The sequence below is a fragment of the Ostrea edulis genome, chromosome 2 (assembly GCF_947568905.1).
Source record: "Ostrea edulis chromosome 2, xbOstEdul1.1, whole genome shotgun sequence".
NCBI lineage: Eukaryota > Metazoa > Mollusca > Bivalvia > Ostreida > Ostreidae > Ostrea > Ostrea edulis.
Window position 1 is genome coordinate 62,997,395 of NC_079165.1, and position 22,274 is coordinate 63,019,668.

At 34.2% G+C, this 22,274-nt stretch overlaps 1 protein-coding gene across 2 annotated transcripts; it reads right to left on the reverse strand.

Annotated features, from left to right (window-relative positions):
- Positions 1-1,188: 1,188 nt before the first annotated feature.
- LOC125680837 (kinesin-associated protein 3-like) lies at positions 1,189-22,221 on the reverse strand. Of its 2 annotated transcripts, none has more exons than XM_048920615.2 (17): positions 21,912-22,221; positions 20,613-20,744; positions 19,512-19,666; positions 16,278-16,478; positions 15,287-15,511; positions 14,738-14,833; positions 14,380-14,558; positions 14,040-14,202; positions 13,843-13,943; positions 13,506-13,724; positions 13,223-13,388; positions 12,142-12,267; positions 9,422-9,520; positions 9,144-9,229; positions 5,369-5,558; positions 3,094-3,187; positions 1,189-2,185 (listed from the first exon to the last, which is right to left on the reverse strand). In XM_048920615.2, exons 1-17 carry the CDS (start codon positions 21,944-21,946, stop codon positions 1,924-1,926), a joined length of 2,529 nt encoding a protein of 842 aa, XP_048776572.1. In that variant the 5' UTR covers positions 21,947-22,221; the 3' UTR covers positions 1,189-1,923. The 2 variants fall into 2 exon arrangements, 1 of the variants encoding a protein (XP_048776572.1); XR_008800604.1 differs by having other exon boundaries at positions 2,131-2,185; positions 3,094-4,832; positions 21,912-22,076.
- Positions 22,222-22,274: the final 53 nt, after the last annotated feature.

Consider the following 22,274-nt stretch of genomic DNA (forward strand, 5'->3'; position numbering starts at 1 on the left):
TGCCGATTACTTGTGCTGTTGGTGATTAAACTTGTAAAAAGTTTGTGTATAAAAAAAATTTCGTGGCCTTTCAAAGTATGAAAATTCACTTGTGGGAAACGACTCGGATGTATTGTGAAATCAGTTATCACAGTTTACCTTGAAGTAGAGTTTATGAAAAGTAGACAAGGTCCCTCGAGGGATGTCGTACACGACGTCCTGAGACACATCGAAAGGGTATATGATATTCATAGTATCATTCAACAATTGTAGTGTCATTCCCTCGAGGTGAAATACCGGTAATGCCGTATACTTGGCTTCTCTTCTATCAAAGACCTGGTGTACTTGTGATCAAGTAGACTGAGGACAAACGCTAAAAACCCCAGTGTTAATTATCAAGTTTGATTCACTTGCCTAGATTTCAAGCAATAATTCAAACCACATCACAAGAAGTGATGTAACCAAAGTTTTTCCTATCACATTACACATGTATGTTATGTGTGATGATGACATTTTTTCATCACACTAGTCTACATTTTATGTTTTTGTATGAATTTTGTCTGTAGTTGTGGGAAAGTATCAGCTAGTAATTGGGCAGATCCTCTTTCGCCAGTTTTTTTATCATCCCCTCGCGACCAGTTGCAGATGTAGTCACGCTGTTGTTTGTGAGTTACATGTACCTTGTCGGCAAGATTTAAAGAATACCATATCATTAGGGTCATTAGCTTTGCATGCTTGTCCATTGTGGCGAGTTGTCCAACCTTATTGATTTTCTAGGACATTGAAGGGAATTCCCTGTGGACAGAATTCTTGGAGAATTTAAACACTGCGGCTGGAGTCGTCAAACTTTACATAAGTATTTCCTATGGCAAGTTGTCAGAATTGATTTTCATCCACAGGGTTCAAAGGTCTAAGGCTACTGATTGGATATTTTGAATATCTTTATTTGGTCATAATGCTACAAGATCTATGTTTTAATTCTGTGATAAATGAGAGCAACTCTAACTTTCTGTGAAAGGATACTCTGCATATAATTGCTCTCATTTAATATTGGTACAATTTATACTGGTGAATGACATCAATTCTGACCAGTTGTGGAGTGAAATTGTGGGCTTATAATCTAAATACAAGATTACCAGTAAATCTTTTAAATTTAAAGTATTGACACAACATACCAATGGATCCCAACATATTTAAAAACAAAACTGACAAATTAAAAGTAATTTTATTGTTTCTGCATGAAATAAATTTACACATGCAATGAATTGATTCAAAGAAATTCTACTTTGGTTCTAAACTGTGGCATCTCCAATAAAATAATACAGATGTAAATGTATTAATGTATAAATTAAAATAGTTAATAGTAGAAGGCAAAATCTGACAAAATACAAACAGTGTAAAGCAAATGGACGGAGAAAAAATATCACAAGCAAAAAGACCTCTCTGCACTGAATAAACAAACTACCAGATCATATTTAAATTACAACTAATCAATCACACATATAATGCTTCATGCCTGTATAATGTATAAGAACATGCAATAGTTGGAAATCAACAACCATTGTGTGGGGAATCAAATGTAAGAACAGAGGAAAACGGATACTAACAAATTTCATGTACATGTGATATAAAAGAAGAACTATTCATGAATTATTTACATTAAAGTCTAGTTGATATCTCAAAGAGTAATAAGTACTGGTATAAGTAAATTGGAAGTACATACATATATACATGTATATTACCTTGAGACAACGAAATTTTGGTTTAAAAATCATGTGGGAACTGTTTGAATGTGGAAATACAATGTCAATGCATACCACAAGGACAGCTATTGAGAAACAGAAAATGTCTTATCACAGATTTGTCAATACATTCACTCATTCTGAACACATTCGGACCTATTGAGTAAGATTGTTTTACATCTAGTGTGATCACGTCCCCTCATCATCTTCTGTCGTCATACATGCCACCATTATAATCGTCGTACCCGTACTGGTAGGGATCATCCTCTAGTTGCATTCCATACCTATCCATCATCATCGACTGTCGACCATCCATCATCATCGACTGTTGACCATCCATCATATACGGGTCCATTTCTAGCGGCCTGCCGTATTCATCCACAGGCGGACCATTCCCAATGAAGCCCATGTGTGATTCCGGTCTTTCGTAGGGATCGTACCCGCCTTCCATGGGGTTACCATACCTACAGTAATTTAATTTAGTTTGATTTTGATAAAGAAATGACTACACGAGGAGGTTGTTGGATAATGACCACAATCTGAAGATTTTTCTTTCCAACAATATCTCGAGACTGAGTGGGGTCAAACTTCAACAATGCCGACAAGGTAATTATTTCTATTCTATACGCCAGTTTCGAGATACGAATTCTTCTGTATAGGAGGTGCATTTAGTGGAACTTTGAATGCCTAAGTGGGACAGAGTGGATATACAGCCAACGAGGAAGACGAAATGTATTAAAAGCGTCTTCTCTTTAAATATGTAAATGTGGGAAATACTAAATACTATCGAAAGAAATGTTTTACCGAAGTGGAAACATACAATGTCATATTTGCAAGAAATATCTTGGATATGGTACTTATGACCAGTGAAATAACGTGATAGGATAAGAATTCTATTTATTTAATTACTCCCTAAATACTTATCACTTACTTAGTTTGTGTATCAGTCGAATTCGGGTTATTAAACAGCGTATGAGAAACTTACTGAGTACATTCACTTACGCTGTGATGAATATCTGTCCCACTCCCGCATGTAAACAAATTCTTTCGTGCCTTACTATGTACGAGAGTTCTCCAAAGGGAAATAACTCGGACGTATCTCGAAACCAGCATATTAGGGTAATCTTTATAACACATAAAAAGCATAGCTCTTCTTCAGCAGATGTACAGCCATTGTACATGATGTCAAGGTATAAAATCTCATAATCCTCTTGATGCATAAATGGCTTATTGACATCAAAAGGTTTACTGAAAGTTATGCTGGTGTAAATTGGCATCAATGTATCATGCAAATTGTGTTTAACGTGTCCAGTTTTCTGATGAAAGACAATGATGTCAGTAATTGGTAACGAAAGAAACTACTGCGACATACCCGTAAGCATAAGGTGGTCCATCGTACATGCCATTCTCATCAATGTACTCTGGTGTCAAGTGCCCATCCATAATGTAAGCATTTTCATACATATCTGAAAATTACATTTTGACATCAAATTGACATGTAAAGGAAGTGGAATATAATCATATTACTTGGAAAAGTATTACAAATTTGTTGATATTTCTTAATCTACTTATGAAAAATACTACTGAAAATACATTCACCCAACTCAAATCCAATAATCATATTCATGTACCTGGTACATGTAATTAATGAATCATGCTTAGGAATCATTGGCTTGCAAACAAAAACATATTTTGTCCAAAAATATAATGATATGGAAAACATTCAAAAATAGTGGGATAAGCATGTTTAAGATACAGGTAATCTTTTCTTTCTCTCTAAAATTCAAGCATTGCTGTATTTCATTAGACATAATACAGTAAAACTCGAATATAGCGAACACGGATATAGCGAAATTACGGCTATAGCGAAGTGAAAACGATTTCCCCGGCAAATTCTTTATATATTCTATATAAAAATCTGCGTCTATAACGAACACGGATATAGCGAAGTTCCAGATATAACGAAGTAAATTCCTATTCCCCTTGAATTAAAAATGAATGTAAAAATCACCTTTTATAACGAATTTATTTTTTTCATTTTAAACTCTTTGTGATTTTTAACAATCGTTTTCCATTGACATAAAGGATCCACACTTATTACAAAATTTCTGTTTGTATTTTTTCCAAAAAGGTTAACGCAAAACAATACTTACACATACATTTAGGAAATATATTGTCGGTATTGTTTACTATTCTCGTTAATTAGATTTGAAGTTTGATTCCATTTCTTTTATTGTACACTCCTTTATTTGTGTAAAGCAACAAGTAAATGACAATTGCAATAGACTGTACATGTATGTATTGCGCAAAATTTTGTCGACATTTGTCTTTCGACATGTTCTTGCATGACTTAATAATCCATCAAGATAAATTATCATATATAAATCAATGTGTATATTTCTTGTATAAAAATATTTCTTCTCGAAAATATATAGGCTTCATTTCATTTAAAGACGATACAAGCGTAAGTATATTGATTGCAGCTTTCTTCTACAATTGATATACATGTACATGTAGAACAAATCAGTTATATAACGAATTCGTTATATTTGAATTATGAATTCGCTATAAATGTATAGCGAATTACGCTTATAGCGAATTTTTATAGAGGGTCCCCAGAAATTCGCTATATCAGAGTTTTACTGTAATGCACAAAATAATTTCATGCAGCACAAAAAGCCTCTTCCCATTCTCATACATTTATGTTTACTAGGGTTGTCAACCAGAAACAAGTTAAACGGGTACTTGTCAGAACATCTAATTAATGAATACCAATATTAGTGCATTGTACTACACGAATCCTTGATTACTTGAGAAAAATATTCTTCTAACTTTTCACTAAGATATATACAATTACAGATTGTCTAATCAAAGTGTTTGGTATGATCTTATATCTTAATTTAAAAGGAAATTAGGAGATATTGGCATGTAATTTCCATGCTTTTGTGTGCAAAATAGCATGACTTGACAAAGGCTCCCACTTAAAATGAAAATTTTGTATATAAAGTGAAATTACTGTCCTTTTACTGGTTGAGGATAACAGGTTACTAACATCCTCCTCCAAAGTTTTGAAGGAATGAAAGTTTGTGGTTACTTTCTCTCGGTTTTGAACTAGAAAATGCAACCATTCAATACTGAAGCCAAATAAATTATAGTTACGTGTACATTTTTAAGACTGAAGATTTTCTACTCAGCTGTAAGGATTGACAAACATGAACCTAAATATGAATAAATTATTTAGATTGAGGTACTGTTTCCTTAAAAATGCAAAAGTAAATACATTGTAGTAGATGAAGGTCAGGGTCACCATAAAACCGCATAAAATAAGAACTCATCACGATGATGCTACATCACCGTGTTCTAACAGAGGTCTGATGTTGCTCTGATCGAGTACCCGTGTACTTGAATGAAAAAATGACCCAGTAACTGATTATTTAATTACATTTGCTTTGACACCCCTAATATTTACAATATGGAGTACAGTACACACTGGTAATTGACACATGCGATTTTTACTCTCACCTTTTCCACCTATCAAAACAGAATAACTTTTAAAAGTTAGAGCACAATTACAGAGAAACAAAGTAAGAAAAATGGCTCTTAATTACAGAGTTCCTAAATAAAATTATCACTGTATGATGACCTACCATCATAAAATAAGTCTGGTCTGTCTAGAATATCAGCATCTTGTAGGTATGGGTCATACCCCTCATCTGGGTACATGTAAGGATCTCCCATGTCCCCGACCTGCCTGGTCTCCACCATCTCTAGCCACTGAGAATTGTGCCAGCGGAACTTCTCTAATTGAATCTTTTTGGCCCATTCCTCATCAAATTCCTAAAAGGATGGTAAGAATGAATTTGAATTCAAGCTATCAATTGTAATGTCATGGAAGACTGATGCACAAATATTTAAAATACTGTACACTAAGAATCATTCATATTCATGGGGTAAAACTTTCGATATTTAAAGGAATTATAGCATACCAAATCATGTCAAAAGAAAAGAGCAATTGCCATTTGTGACATCTGTTTTTAATCTACATATTTAATTTGCAGTACATACACTTTTTAAAGTAGAAAAGGATCAAAGGATGACATTTCAGAACGATAAACTCATAATGAGAGAAAGCAAATGACATCTCCCCTTTTTTAAGCCAATACATTATACTATCCAAATGTCATTTCTTATATTTATATTCATTTACTAAAACACCATTTGTTTACATTGCTTCTATTTTGTTGCATAAAACGGACTCCTAGCCTCTGTCACAGTAGTTATTGTTATACCCCTATAGGCCAATCCGAAAACATGAGTTATCTTTCCTTGATCCGGAACGTAGTGCGCTTGCTTAACAGTAGTTTAAGACTTCCGGGTAGTATATTCGAGAAGCGTCATTATCAACAGTGCAGAAGGCCGCAAAGATATTGCTGTATAATTTTACAGCAATCACGCCAACAAATATGTTAACGTTAATAAAAAATCCCAATGTATAAGTTTACTTCATACACGTGAAAATAACCAACTTTGCATGTAAAAATAATAGAAAATCAATGTTGTAAGTAGAGGATGACACCCCCCTCCCGGATAGAATGTTCTATCATTAAAGTGATGTAATTTCCTACGGCGGGGCTGTCCCGAGACACAGTTAGATTATTCAGATTCAGATTTTTTTTATTTCCTTAAGCTATACAGCTCATCGGTTATAAATACATTTTGATATTTACAGTAACTACCCCCCCCTCCCATTTTCCAGGATTTCACGCGTTTTATGACTGAAATTAGCATATATCATATATTGCATACATTTCCTCAGGATCTTTAGTCCGTGTTTTAATACAGGTTTATTTTTGAAAGAGTCGATTGGTAGTGGTGGAATAATTTTAGCCCTGATAAAACAATGAGAACGTTGATTTCCTTATTGATATTTTTTTTTGGAAAGGGGGGGGGGGGGTCATGCTACGCAAGATCTTTGCACGTGTCGATCCTTGTAAAAACCCGAGCTTTGAGTTGATGAGTTGTCATCATTTCTTGAGAATCAGAAGTTCTGTTCTGATTTCATACAAATAATTATGTCAGTCGTTATTGGAGACATATGTAAACAAATGAATGTCTGCATGATTTCCAATTTAATTTTTAACACACACACCCCCCCCCCCCAACTCGAAAAATCACACCCGACTCGATCAAGAAATTCGTTTTTGTTTCCATTAACATTTTCTTACTCTCGTACAAATGATTTCAACTGTTTTCGATTTTAAGCAGCACCCATACTAATATATAACTCTTATAATATATGCGCAGTCTGAGTGTGTTACTACCCGGAAGTTGTCATATTCACACTAAATGTAAGAATACAAAGAGAGATAACTCACGTTTTTGGAAAGGCCTATAAAACAGTTCCTATATAACTCCTTACAAAAAAAGTCCAACATTTCGACTGTTCTGGCGACTGTTGGACCGGGAACTGTTAAAATCGACTGTTAAAAAAGACTGTTGACCGATGACGTCATATGGCGCTAACTCGAGTTATCTTTTCGTGCCGTTTGGATAAAGAGAAATGGTAGCCTGGTACCCGAGGCCTTCCGATGTTCAAAGAATGAAGTAGCGGATTCATAATTTGCGACAGCAACGGAAGATGAAATTCAATTAATTCTTCAAAGTACGGACAGCAAGAACATAAAAAAAATATATTTGTTCATCATTTTCTAGAATCAATTGTATAAGATGAAGTTTACTTATTTTTATTTTATTCGTGTTAAATCTGTTAGACGCAAGTCATATGATTCTTGGTCTGCTGTTTTGTTTACGTAATGGTGAGGTTCACTGATTTGACTGGTGATGAAATACGGAATTTATTAGATGAAAAGCAGAGCAGATACACGAAAAATATAATTATCAATTAGGATATTGAGTATGTTTTCTTTTAAACTAGTGGAATCAGTGATAAATGTATGTAATCACACTGTCCTGTTTAAAGTCAACAAACCATGTGCACCTAGTAAAAACAACCTAAAAAATGAAGGTGTATAACAAAACAGTTATTAACTGGGTCCTCGGACAACAGCTGTTTTGTTTGACCCTCAAACGGATCGGTTGTCCTCAGCCTACAGCTTCGGGCAACAGACCCGTTCTCGGGTCAAACAAAACAGCTGTTGTCCTCGAACCCAGTCAATAACTGTATATTGTGACGTACGTCAACACATAGACAAGACGTCACACTTCGTCTCACCCTGCCTTTTATCAACATTGCATGGTGCACTGTATTTTGGAGTTAGGAGACCACAAGATTGGGATGATAATCCACGCAAGTTCACAATCTTAATCCGAGGTGTGACTTGTGAGATCTTTTGTGACACATGTTGTATTTTTTCAAATTACGCTTTTAATTCCCAGTCGCGTGCTTTAAGCTAGTTCATAATCCGTTCACAGTCAATATGAACGGATTGTGTCGCGTGCTGAAATTGGTTGGTTCATAGAGGAAAATGCGATTTGTAATATAAATATAATGAGATATACATATAAATACAGTAATGTGGAATTGTTATGCAAAGAGTTTCAGAATCTGTACATGTAATATTTAACAGACTTCATATTCAGTTGACAATAAAGGTCAAAGGTAATGGTCACAAAGATGAAATTACTTTGGAATTGACATGCTAACCTGAAATAATGTTCAACTTGCAGACTTGCATTTAGTGCGAGGTAGGTAAAGGTAAAACAAAACATTTCTAGAATTTAGCCATGAGGTCAAAGGTCTTGGTCAAATTAACACAGTATTATTCTAAACTTACAACAGGTCCCTGCATGGTATTGTCAATTTTTTTTAATTTCACGACACAATGTGTATCATACATGCATGTAATGATAGCTACCTGTGAAAGAGAAACCAATATGAACAGAAGCCTGCATGTTGATAAGGTATACATGTCATGTACTCATGTTGATAAGGTTTACATGTCAAGTACTCATGTTGATAAGGTATATGTGTTACATACTCATGTTGATAAGGTATACATGTTATGTACTCATGTTGATAAGGTATACATGTCAAGTACTCATGTTGATAAGGTGTACATGTCAAGTACTCATGTTGATAAGGTATACATGTTATGTACTCATGTTGATAAGGTATACATGTTATGTACTCATGTTGATAAGGTATACATGTCAAGTACTCATGTTGATAAGGTATACATGTCAAGTACTCATGTTGATAAGGTATATGTGTCATGTACTCATGTTGATAAGGCATACATGTCAAGTACTCATGTTGATAAGGTATACATGTCAAGTACTCATGTTGATAAGGTATACATGTCAAGTACTCATGTTGATAAGGTATATGTGTTACGTACTCATGTTGATACGGTATATGTGTTATGTACTCATGTTGATAAGGTATACATGTCAAGTACTCACCGCTATCATGTCCAGAGTATTGTCACAAACTTTCCTGATTTCTGAATTCTTGTCATGCATCAAATCAATAAGGTAAGCTGGAGCCTCTACACCAAGTTAAGGTCAAGTTTATCATATATAAAGCTGAAACTTTAGTACATACTTTACTCATTAGATACAAAACTGTACTAAATTTTATCATATATAAAGCTGAAACTTTAGTACATATTTTACTCATTAGATACAAAACTGTACATAATTTTGATGAATATTCATAATGGACTAGAAATGAAGGATACGGGTATCTTTTATGATGACTTCTCTGGTTGACTCATGGAAGATCATTTGGTAAAAGACGTATACAATCTGACAGACCATTTCATCATCTTCCTGTTTAGCTGTGTGATTAAAAAAAGCATTCATCAGAGACAATGACAATTCCTTCCATCATATACCAAAGACTACTAATATCATTGAATGTTGTTGACAACTAGAGTTGTCCTTACAGGCCACATACTGTACATCCCCAGTGCCCACCCAAAAATGATCATATTTGGAAAAAAAAATTATTTGACCATCATATTCTTCTTGATAAAATTTGACCCACTCTTGTAAATCTATGATACACAAATTATTGCTCAAACCAATATTTTAAAACCCTAATCCTTATGTCCTTGAAGTATTTTAAATTACTTTGCCTGAACAAGATGACACACCTCCTAATCAAAAGACATCTTTGCATTAATCTTGTAATAAGATGGTAACAGCCCAAAATGCATTAAACCATGAATATGTAGCCAAACGCAATGTTGCTATATCACTTGTAATAAGCTACAAAAAGACCGAAATGCTCTCCATAACCAGTGTAACTTAAGCACAAAATGTACATCAGATGCAGCATCCTTAATATAAGTTAGAACTTGGAAGAGACATTGCAAGATCTGTCATGAGCAAGTTTGGTATTTATACCATTAGCCAAAAGGCGAGATTCTAAATGAAGTCTTTAACCAGTCACTGAAGCACAAAATGTAGATCTGAGGCAGCATCTGGACAATGATTTTACGAGAAGCATCCTGAGATGTGGCATATGAGCAAGTTTGCTTTGAACTACACCTGTGGTAGTGTGAAAAAAGATTTCATTGCTGTCTTTACCTTGAGTCTACAGAAAAACTGATGGCCTGGTGATTCCAGTATGCCTCCCTTTCAAACACACACACATAACTTGGGTGCGAGAGTAAATTAAAACTAACTTGACAATACTTTCCGTTGAGGAAATTCAAAAAAGAGCATACTATGGGAGACATCGCTAATTCTGAAACCTTGACCTTTTCAAATGACCTTTGTTTATGTCAGCAAGATAACATTCGGTCAATCAAGCTTCTATAATACCAGTATTAAAAGTGGAATCTGCACAAGAATTTTCATCTCAAATTGCTATGACCTTGATCAAATATGGTCAGCTGACCAAGATCACCTTCTGATGCTCCTCCACTACAAACTTAAGGCAGAAATACACAACAGGAAGGACAGGCATAGTGATGCCTATATCTTAAAATCTCTTGCAGGGGTGTTATAATTTATGTTTCTAAACAATGGAGGTAATCTTGTTTTTATCAATCACAAAAATCCTGAAATTGTGTCTATCCTCCACTGATAACTAATCAGGACTATGTGCACACATATGATTGAAAGTGTATGATGTTAGAATTTGTGCAAAAATGGACATATATTTGATATACACAAAGCATGCATCCATACTGATGTATCTATCTATCTATCTACATGTACAGTATATAATTATGATTACCAGACATCAAAAGCAAATAATGGAGAAATTCAATAAAATTGTTCATCAATATGATGATAGTCCAGTGTGAAGTCTTTTATCAAATGTTTTTCTAAATACATGCACACATATATATTTGACTTGTATCAAAGTTTAAATTGTCCACATCGTCGGAAACCCACAGTTGATTACACTTCATTCCTCTCTCTATCACCCTTGGGTCCATTCATTCCTAATCGCTCGTTCTCATGAATAAATATTCAAAAATATTGTCCAATCAAAGTAACTATTGTAGTAACGGAACTCTTCTGTTTTTAAAGGTAGCATTGAAATAACTTTGCTATCACAACAGTTGTATACCGAAATTGGGCTGAAAACATCTTGTTGATTGGACAAATTCGCTCAGGGTATACTATGAGTGGCCAATCAAATTGCCTCATTAATTATTCATGAGAACAAGCTGGTAGGAATGAATGGACACACGGGTGATGGAGAGAGGAACGAAGCATAATCAACCGTGGGTTTCAGACGATGAATTGTCCAATATTTATACATCAGTAACAGAAAAAGTAGATCCAAAGTGTCTGTTAATACTGAAATGTCAAAACAGATTTTATTTTTTTTTTTAATCATAAAAAAGGAATGGTAGATGAAACCAAAAAAATTTTATGTACAGATTAAAGGACACTACAGTTTTATATCTGCAGAAATGAATGTATCACTGTTCATTTCCCTCGTAAATATCTGATATTCATGCACAAATAACAATTAACAACGACAAAATGCATAAATAGTTTGTGCCATAGCCTCTATATGTCTGCATTTTGGGACAAGAAGCTATACATGTGTTATGACAGGGACAGTATTATGTGTGTACTAGGTAACACCAAGTCACTTTGGACATAACCAAATATGGGCAAACTGTACAACTTCGAAGCACAATGTGCCTTTTTACCTTCATCTGGTTGATGACAAAAGGTAAATGTAATACTGGTTGTTAAAGATAAGATTAAAAGATATCACAGAAAAGCAGTTTCATAATTTTGAACTCCTTGAAAAACTATATAAAATCTAATAAAGTCAAATCATATGATCAAGTAAATACTTTCAGTCTGTCATTGAATATATCATCAAAAATTATATTGGTATATAACATCCAATTAATTTCATGTCATTAAACTTTACTTTATGGAGAGCTTGAATCTCTGAATAGATGATTTAGTCAATATTCACCATTTAGAAGCTCAATCAATGAATGGATAATGTTTGCTTCTGCCAGCATCTTGGCACAGGCATCATCATTACACACTGTCCCCACCAGGATAATCACCTCCAACACCCAGTCATCTTCACAAGCACCTGTCAATTCACAAGCACCTGTCAAACAGTCTGTATACCTCAAACAATACAGAGTATCAATAATGAATATTGCACATCATGTACATATATAGCGCTGGGAATCGACTGGAAAACCATACCAGATTAACAGGAGGCATGCCGATTCAATTATAGTTGGAATACCAAGATGTGTTAAGGTATACAATTTTTGCAAGATTTTTCAAAATTAAACAAGATGTGTTCATGAAACACTGATGCCCCCAGATTACAACAAAGTAGAACCAGGTCAAAGGTCAATGTTAAGGTCACAAGGTCAATGATTTTGGTGTCAATGGATAGGTCTTTACACAAGAAATACACATGATACCAAATATGAAAGCTCTATCTCTTATGGTGTAAAAGATATTACCAAGGTTAAAGTTTTTTGCCACAGACAGACGGACAGGTCAAAAACTATATGCCCCTGAATCTTTGATCCAGAGGCATAAAAAGTGACATATTTGGTAAACTATGAATTTTCTGCAAAATTATTTATAGAAGAATACTCTTGCAATTTTTAATGTGGGGTGATGGAGAGGCTATAATAATATACATATTTTCCATTGTCCAATCACTTTTTACTGAAGCAAATAATATTTTATCAAAAAGACATGGGAGTCGCTCCCTGCATGATCATCTAAGGATCCCAATTTCCATGCTTCCAATTTTAATTTTGTTTATAAAAAACATTGATTGATTACACAAAAAAATAATAATTGATTAACAACTGGAAGCAAAATAAATTATCAATTTTAAATTATAATCAACATCACTACACATATAGGTACATATCAGCAAGGGTTTAGATTTGTATACCTTATCCCTGAACATAACATTAGACAAATGAATGTCAAACTTGCTTTAAGTAACTGGTGAGCAAATGCACTGATCCTTCTCTTGGTATTATGAAGTGCTACAGTGAAACAGTACACCATACCTGGTTCAAGTCGATTCTTAATCCATGGAATCATGTCATACTCCTTTAGAATCAGTTCATAATCCAGATCAGGGATTGTCAGATTACCCAGAATTCCCAAACACTCCAGACCAAAGTCTTCTTCGTCTTCATTCAGTAAAGCCTGTGCCAAGTCACTGATGTAGTCCTATCCAGTCAAAGATAATGTAAATCAGTCTATTTCATCCATACTCAATAATACACAAACTAGTACCCATCCATATATCATGCACAAGCATAATGACTAAAATCAAGAAAACCTTACCACAAAGAGATTTTTGGTTGGTCCGTCGTGCTGAGATAGATTTCTCACCATTTTCATCAGAAGTGGGTGTTTGTACTTAAACGATCGCTTCATCAACATTTTTAGACCTTGACCTTCACAGATCATGGCTGCTACACGTTTGTTGGATGCCAGATTAACACATAAAGCCATTAACTCCATTTCTACATTTTCTCCACTTTCAAGCAGCATCTTCATGACCTAGGAAAAAAAGTTACAATTATGTATTTCCAATAGAAACAAAAACAGACATAATTATCCCATAATTACATCACAATAGAGAAACCTGTACAGATAAATACCAGTACTTAGTACATACCATTGGTATACAGTCGGTGTACGTGAACATTGACTTTGATTTGTCATCCATACTAATGTGATACAAAATGCTCAAAACAATCTGTCTGTGATTCTCATTCTCTACAATCAGAAATCCAAGATCTTTGTCATGAAAATTGTTTTTAAAAAGTGATTACAGACATCATACTGAGTGAGTTTGATGTAAATTGAACTTACGCATCAATCCTACAAGTTTTGGTAGTAACCCAAACTTGAACATTTTACTGCGTAGTTCAGTGTCAAAGGATAGGTTAACCAGTAATCTCAGAGTTATGTTCAACAGGTCTTCATGGTCACATGGCACTAACTTTGTCAACTTCTCTATAATGTTCAGCTCAGCCTACAATTAAGCAAACAGTCACTACATCTTAATTCCCTTTTCACCACGTATGGGTATGCTTTCAATTTATTCCATGAATTTTCATATAATAATTTGCCCAAGCATTTGTCATGCCACAACCATAAACCTTCACCCCATTTTTTCAATACTTCCTGAATTTGTTCAATTCTTTCTCACCATTTCTGTTTTGTTCTCTATAAATATGCTGAGTTTCTTGAGGAAAGACACCACCAGTATCAGCAATTCAAAGTTGTCTCGGTCCAATGTCTTCACAAGGAAAGTCACAACACTCTTGTTTCTCATCTTCATTTCCACTTTCAGGTCCTCTGCCAGATTCAGCAACAAGTAATAGGCCACTAAAGATTACAAAAGATGTTATTTCTTTTCACAATACATCACATATGATTAAACTGGTTTTCCTCTATGATATTTTGGTATTAGATTATCGCTTTTAAAGGAGCCAACATGCACTTTATCATTACCTCGTAGAAGAGGTTCCTGCTTTTGATGAAGCTTACATACACATTATTATTACCTCGTAAGAGCTGTTCCTGCTTTTTGACCAGACCCTCGTATTTCTGGAGGCTTCTCTCGTATTCCTCCTTTCCCTTTCTGTCTTTATCTGAAGTTGGTACAACTGGTTAAGGAAACACAAATATCAACACTAATCAGTTGAAATCTGACAGTAAATTTACCTACAATCTACATAGAAATTACATTCTGTAACATACCATGTGCTATTGAATTTGTTGTGCCAGAGTGTGTGTGTATGTCATAGCTAAGTACAGTATACAGCTTCACTCATCTTTCTGTTTTATTTTCAATATTCCCTTTATTAACATGGAGTGAAAATAATTTGAACTTGACATTTGACCTTTTTCAGTGACAAAATGAAAAGGAAATAGTGAATCACTAGTATATATGGAGCAAAATCTGATTTTGTTTAGAAACAACCATGTTAACACTATTGAGTGAAATTGAAAACGTATCCAGTGATATCAAATGTAATTACATAAATGTGTCATAAATAGGTTCAATTTCTTAAAACATTTCTAATTTTAATGCAATCAAACTGAAAGGATATCAGCTTTCTTCTTTTTCTGCAGTTCCTCGTTCCACATGTCATATTTCTTTAACTCATGCTCTATGATATTCATACATAAAGCCCCAATCTTAAAATGAACAATGACTCCATGAAACTGTGTAAAGCTGGAGAAACAGAAGAAGATGTACACAATGTTTGTGGCCAGTTCTGTGCTTTTTCTCCAGTCTTCTCGTAACACTCTGGCTATTGCTCCAACAATTGTTTCTGAAAATACATTGATATCAATATGTGTAGATGGACAAAAAGTAATTTAACAGCAACAAAATCTTACATGGCATTTTAAACATGAACTAGGGTTAATTTTGGTTTTTTGATGCATAAACATACATGTATATCCCCCAATACACTTCTAAAGTTATCTACATACTTATCAGAATTTCCATAAATATATTTGTCAAACTCCATCTCCATGTGATTTAAGATTTAGAAGAAACTGCATTCAAACACTATGGTATATCAATATGACATAAGTCCCAGTTACAACACAGGAAACACAAAAATTTATTTTATCCAAAAAATTGATGTGTCTTGAACATGTGAATTTTCAATCCAATTCAATGGTATCAGAAATTGTGATCACAAAAGCTCCATATATATGAGGTGATGCAGTCCATTTCCAAATGCAAAAATCCCCAAAATTCAGTTTATCAGAAAAGAAAACCCCAGTGTCCTGCACAACTACACTTGGTGCTAAACATCTCTGCCAAATTTCAATGCAACCCAATTCAATCTGTAGAAAAAATAGTATTTACAAACATTCCCAAATATCAAAATGAATAAGTCCATTTCACAGTGGAAATTCTAAAATTGATTTCATCAATAAAACCAAGGTCAGGTGTCTTGCACAACTACACGTGGTGCTGTAAGTGAAACTGTGTTAGCAAACTTTATGATGGACAAGCAGAATAACAAGACAAAAACAGTATGCTTGTCCTGGAAAGGGGGAGAGGGGAGAGACATGGAGTCATACCATTTTGAAATAATTCCTCCAAGTTATCTGGATTTCGTGCCAACTGTAGCAGCAGGGCTGATCCACGGATTTTCTCTGGAACATCTTCATAAAGAAGTTCCATGTAGTCATCAACATCATTAATATTGGCCACTTCATCAATTTCTGTGGCATCATATGTTGGTACTTCTGGCTTTTCATGCAGTTGTGTTTTTCCAGATGCTATAATATAATACACATATATGCAAGTTACAACTTGAATGCAGTGCATTTACATGTGTTAAAGAGTCCTTCATAAGATATGTGATATATGTAGCATATGAAATATGACTACCTGGTATTATGATGCAGCCTTATATTCATTATATCCATGCAAGTCTGGTTCATGAGTAGACTAAAAACTATGAACTTGTTCTAATAAATTTAACCTGGTTACTAATTCAATCATCCAGAAATATTATTTTTAAAAACTCAGAATGAATTAAAGAATCCAGTGCATGGTTAGATAGTAAGCATGTTCTGATGTTATATCTAATGTCCATAGAGGGTTCATAGTTTATAGGCTTGTTCTAAGAACTTCAGCCTTGTAATTTAGCCAGAAAACACATGAGGCAATCTAGGCATGGTTAGCTCCCTACATCATTTATGTAAGTCAGCAATTTCCACACCAGTACTGTAGTAAAAAGTCTGTCCAGATTTGCCTACATAACAATTTCCCTGACAATTGTAGATAAAGCAAATATTCATTGGGAATAAAACTCTAGACTGTGTCATTTGTCAATAAGAATCATCATTAGAATTAAAACCTTATCAAAAATATTTCATGTTTCTACAAGAGGCCCATGGGCCTAGAATCGCTCTTCTGATACATTGTAGAACAGGCAAAAATTCTCACTAACCAAGATTCATTAATTAACAAAGTTTGATGATGTTAAGTTAAATAGTACCTGAAAATTTAAATGTAACTGTCCAAAAGTAGGTCATGGTGACCTACTTTTGGTCGACACACTGAAGGTTCAAGATGCATCAACTGACAAGTCAAATAGTATTCAAATGTAGCCGTCAAATTCCAAAAGAAGGCCACAGTGACCTACTTTTTGGTCGACACACTCCAAAGACTCAAGATGCATCAACTGACAAAGTTTGATTATTGAAGTCAAATAGTATCTGAAATATTCAGATATAAATGTGAAATTCCAAAAGTAGGTTACAGTGACCTACTTTTTGGTCGACACACTTTGAAGACTCAAGACCCATCAACTGACAAAGTTTGATGATTGTAAGTCAAATAGTATCTAAAATATTCAAATATAGCGGTCAAAATCCAAAAATAGGTCACGGTGACCTACTTTTTAGTCAACACTCTGAAGATTCAACATGCATCAACTGACAAAGTTTGATAATTGTAAGTCAAATAGTATCTGAAATATTAAAATATAGCCGTCAAATTCCAAAAGTAGGTCATGATGACCTACTTTTTGGTCTACAAACTATGAAGACTCAAGATGCATCAACTGACAAAGTTTGATGATCCTAGCTTTCATAGTGTCCAAAATATGCATCTAAAATTGAAAATGTGAAATTTGAATGTCTGCAGAATTCAAAAAGTAGGTCACTGTGACCTACTTTTTTTTATAAATATGTTTTGAGGCCTCTAGACGCATCAACTTACAAGGTTTGATGATTCTAAACCTCTCGGTATCTGAAATAACAACCTAAAATGTATTCTTAAATGATTAGCCATAAAATTCAGAAAGTAGGTCATGGTGACATACTTTTCAAATGACGCAGTTCAAAGATCCCATGATCCATCAACTGACAACTTTTGACGATCATAGGCTCAAAAGTGTCCAAGATATGCATCAAAATCCATTTAATAATAATTACCTGCGAAATTCAAAAGGTAGGTCATCATGACCTACTTTTGAGGCAACATGATATAAGGTCCTAAGATGCATCAACTGACAAAATTTGATGATCCTAGTCCTTATACTAAGCAAAATATCAAAGTTTTAACAAAACAAAATTTAAGGTCAACTTTGAAGTGACCTTGAGACCACACACCCTTTTCCCCAGGATGATGCCTTGAACAATTTTTTTTATCTACAACCTATCCTCATCCTTATGCAAAAGTTTGGTGATAATTTGCCCAGTGTTTCTTGAGAAGAAGATTTTTTTAGCAACCACTACTTTTGTTTGCATTTTCCTAATTATCTCCCCTTGTTAAAGGGTCACAACCCTAGTTTTAGTAAAAATGAAAGCCCTTGGGCCAAGGATACCCTGTGACAAATTTGACAAAAATTGGCCAAGGGGTTCTTGAGATATAGCCCTTTTCCCAAAAAGTTGACGCACACCGCACGCCTTCGGCTCAGAAGAGCTAAAAACATAAAATCAAGAAACTTCATCCCAATAAAATCACAATGAATTTTTATTGTGTGAAATTTGATATCCAATCGGGTTTTATTCTGCTACTAACCTTAACATGGGAATCATTGCGGGTTTTACTCTGTTACTAACCTTTACATGGGAATTTTTGCGGGTTTTACTCTGCTACTAACCTTTGCATGGGAATCATTGCGGGATTTACTCTGTTACTAACCTTTACATGGGAATCTTTGTGGGTTTTACTCTGTTATTAACCTTTACATGGGAATCTTTGCAGGTTTTACTCTGTTACTAACCTTTACATGGGAATTTTTGCGGGTTTTACTTAGCTACTAACCTTTACATGGGAATCTTTGTGGGTTTTACTCTGTTATTAAACTTTACATGGGAATTTTTGCGGGTTTTACTCTGCTACTAACCTTTACATGGGAATCTTTGCGGGTTTTACTCTGCTACTAACCTTTACATGGGAATCTTTGTGGGTTTTACTCTGCGACTAACCTTTACATGGGAATCTTTGTGGGTTTTACTCTGCGACTAACCTTTACATGGGAATCTTTGCGGGTTTTACTCTGCTACTAACCTTTACATGGGAATCTTTGTGGGTTTTACTCTGTTACTAACCTTTACATGGGAATTTTTGCGTGTTTTACTTAGCTACTAACCTTTACATGGGAATCTTTGTGGGTTTTACTCTGTTATTAAACTTTACATGGGAATTTTTGCGGGTTTTACTCTGCTACTAACCTTTACATGGGAATCTTTGCGGGTTTTACTCTGCTACTAACCTTTACATGGGAATCTTTGTGGGTTTTACTCTGCGACTAACCTTTACATGGGAATCTTTGCGGGTTTTACTCTGCTACTAACCTTTACATGGGCCCGTTTCCTTTCTGTTTTGTAGATAGTACAGCAGCTGTTCCACCTCTGGTAGTTTTGTAGGGTGTATCAGTTTACATTTATCAATAATGTCTTTAGCCAAACTGGCCAAATCGCTGTTATCATTCAAACTCTTCACCCTTATGCTGTAAATACAAACCATAAAATACACCATATGTAAATATCACAAATACGCAGTATGCCAATGAGTATGCACAATATATTTATAATACATATACACATTATGTACACATTTAATACTTATCATAAACATACTGTACATGTATGTTCAATATTTGATACATGTAGGATCTCCCATGGTTTGTGGTTTGATATGATTTATATCCAACAAGCTGTGTGTTTTCTATCCCCAAGCGAGGGGATAGAAAACACAAAACAAGTTGGATATAAATCACATCAAACTACAAACCATGGGAGATTCTTTTTATCATATGTTAACACCACTCCTTCCCCCAGTTTTCCATTTACTTTTTTACTGTTCAGCCATCAAAGTTGCATAACACTCTGTAGCTACGTCATGTCAATTAATTAATTAACTATTAATTGCCTACTACAAAAATACACAAACAAATCATGCTTGAGAAGATTTTTTCTATTGATTTTGTTGAATGATGCTACGTGTATATAAATCAGTGTATAAGTTTTCACAATATTAAAATTGTACTCTTTAATTGTACAATTTCATTAAGTACTGTTTAGTATCGAGTCAGTCATCGAAGTCGGAAGATCACACACGGATTTCCTTTACAACAGTATTGTTGGGAATTTTGCTCTCCAACATGTTTGTAAACAAACTTACATGAAATTTACATACATCTGTGACGTCACACGCGACGTAGTAAAACACAGTGTAATAACCAAAATATATGCAATGGGTGATATTCACTGCATAAAGGAGTAATGATGCGATAAATATCATAAATACACCATATGTACATTATTTAAGGGATACAGTAACCTTGCCTCATTTGAGAGGTTTCAGTCATACTTATTTCATTTAGAGCTTTTCAATCTTAACTTAACTAGATTGTTCTTGTGCTATTTCTGTGAACACTTCTATAAATAACATACATTTTTTGGCATTCTTTCCATTCTCTCAGCATGGGATCACCCAGTTCACCCAAGATGGTTGCCTCCAGCTCATAGTTCACAACCAAAGCTTTTTCTGTGGGGTGCACATCAATGTTTCCTCCTTTCACTTTCCTGGAAAAAATACAGAAAGAGAGTAGTACATTTTTCAACTACAATACATGTACAGTTAAACTCTAACAGATCTACAGTCACAGATCCATAAGAATACTTTTAAAACTCTTGATAGTTTACATCTTTTAAAAGTATTCTTTTGGATTATCACTTACTCAAGGTAAAGAATGGGGGTATTATAATTGCAAGTTTGATCTAACCATGTTCATACTCCATGTAATCAATTTTTGCTGTAAAACACCACTGTAACATATTGTGCAAACCTCACCTCAGGCAAAATTCTGAATCTCAATCTGTGTATACTGTTTGTACTTATTTTATAGAATATATCCAAGATTTGGCAAATGCTAATCCATTGTACCATTCCCCAAACTTTCCATAAGAAGTTTATTGCTAACATTTTGAAAAATCTCTTGAAAAGACAAAAGTTTTCATATGGGGGCATTAATATTAGTACAAAATCTGTACATTTCATTGAAGAATAATTGGAAAAAACAAGTACAGATAACTCGAAGTTCAAGGGACCAAGGGACCTTGATAAAACTTTGAGAAATCGAGAGATCGAAATTCGGAAATTGCCAGAAGGTCTGCCGGTATGGTTAAGATTTTACAGTATTAACCGGAAATGTTTACCAACAAGATCATATGATATTGTTTTCACATGTTTTCCTTCATATTCGTCAGGTAGTTTGATATCGAAATAAAAATCTTTATTTTGCATTAATAAAAACATTTCAAAGTTTATGTATGTTTGTAATATGCTTAGATAGGCATACAAAACCAAGTTCCGATGAAGCTTTACTATCGCAAACTAAATAGAGCACAATGTTATGTTGCTTTACCCAAAGCAAAAATTCTACAGGCTAATTGTTGAAGACCTGGGATTTCACACTGCTACATTAATTACTCCCATTCGCCAAAAGTATATGTATCATAGAATCTCAAGGGGGTAGGTTCACAAGGAATAGCACCATTTACTATTGCTTCTTTTCTATCTCATATGAATGTTCTTACAATCAATTACCACTAAAACATACTATAAATTCAGTAAATCAATATACATAAGATAGACACAGGACGTTATATCATTCTACTAAACAGAGGAAATTCGAAATTAAAACCAACCTAGCAATAAGATATTTTATCATTTCAATAGAAAACACGTACCTTTTCAAATACCTAGCATCTTCTGCTTGCATCATCGTTATAATTTTTTAATTCCTATACATAAACACGAAGAACAATCACCGATTCCCGTTAAATTTATAAGAAACTATACACATATCGACTTTTCAGACTTCACTGACAGCCATGTCAAAATATTTGAACCCTCGAAGAAAAAGACTTTTGTTAAAAAGGACTGTGTGCCTATATCAACAACTTTAAACATTGATAAAAATATAATTAATCCACATTCGTCTGATATTAGTCAATATATATCATTTTTAAATATATTTTATGATTCTAGTATGAATTTAATAATTTCATTAATACTTACTACGGCATATTCGTATAAAATTAACACCTTGA